The sequence below is a fragment of the Tupaia chinensis genome, unplaced genomic scaffold, assembly GCF_000334495.1.
Source record: "Tupaia chinensis unplaced genomic scaffold, TupChi_1.0 Scaffold000192_1, whole genome shotgun sequence".
NCBI lineage: Eukaryota > Metazoa > Chordata > Mammalia > Scandentia > Tupaiidae > Tupaia > Tupaia belangeri.
Window position 1 is genome coordinate 1990803 of NW_006159667.1, and position 606 is coordinate 1991408.

General features: G+C 30.0%; 1 protein-coding gene across 1 annotated transcript in view; it reads left to right on the forward strand.

Moving 5' to 3' along the window:
• GRM8 (glutamate metabotropic receptor 8) overlaps positions 1-606 on the forward strand; it is a 398612-nt gene that overhangs the window by 391908 nt on the left and 6098 nt on the right. Inside the window, exon 6 of the mRNA XM_027771183.1 lies at positions 1-58. Coding sequence (XP_027626984.1) covers positions 1-58 — 58 coding nt within the window. The remainder of the gene's footprint in view (positions 59-606) is intronic.

The window sequence follows — 606 nt, forward strand, 5'->3', positions numbered from 1 at the left end:
CAGGAAGAAATTGCGGAAGGGGCTGTGACAATTTTGCCCAAAAGAGCATCAATTGATGGTAAGAACACACCATAGAGAACTTATTTCATTCCAACTGAATTAAAAATTAGACTATCAGAATATGGTGAAATGAATCCATTATTGATGACTCTAGATAGAAATTTATCTCTGACGGCAGAATTGCCGAGGTAGTAACTATTTAACTAAGCATATTATTTTAAGAACATTAAAATAGATTTTTAAGAAAGCACCATTTGATTTTTTTTAAAGAAAACGAACCATAGTTAGATTTAAATAATTCCATGATTTTAGCAATTGCACTTCAATTTGCATATTTTCATGGTTATAAATGATAGTCATAAATTTGTTGGAGGGAAAGTTCTTGACTTCTAGATGATGAATACATGACACTAGGCTGATTCTACAGATAACTAAATGGAATGGGAATGATCTTTAAAATCTCTGAAAGGTATATCCCAAATATCTTTTCGAATGATCTTAACAGTGACTGAAATATCTATCTTTGAAATTATCTTTTGGAGTAAGGCATTGTTTCCAGGTATCCTCCTTCCAATGAGTTTTTTTTTTTTTTTTTTTTTTTTTTAT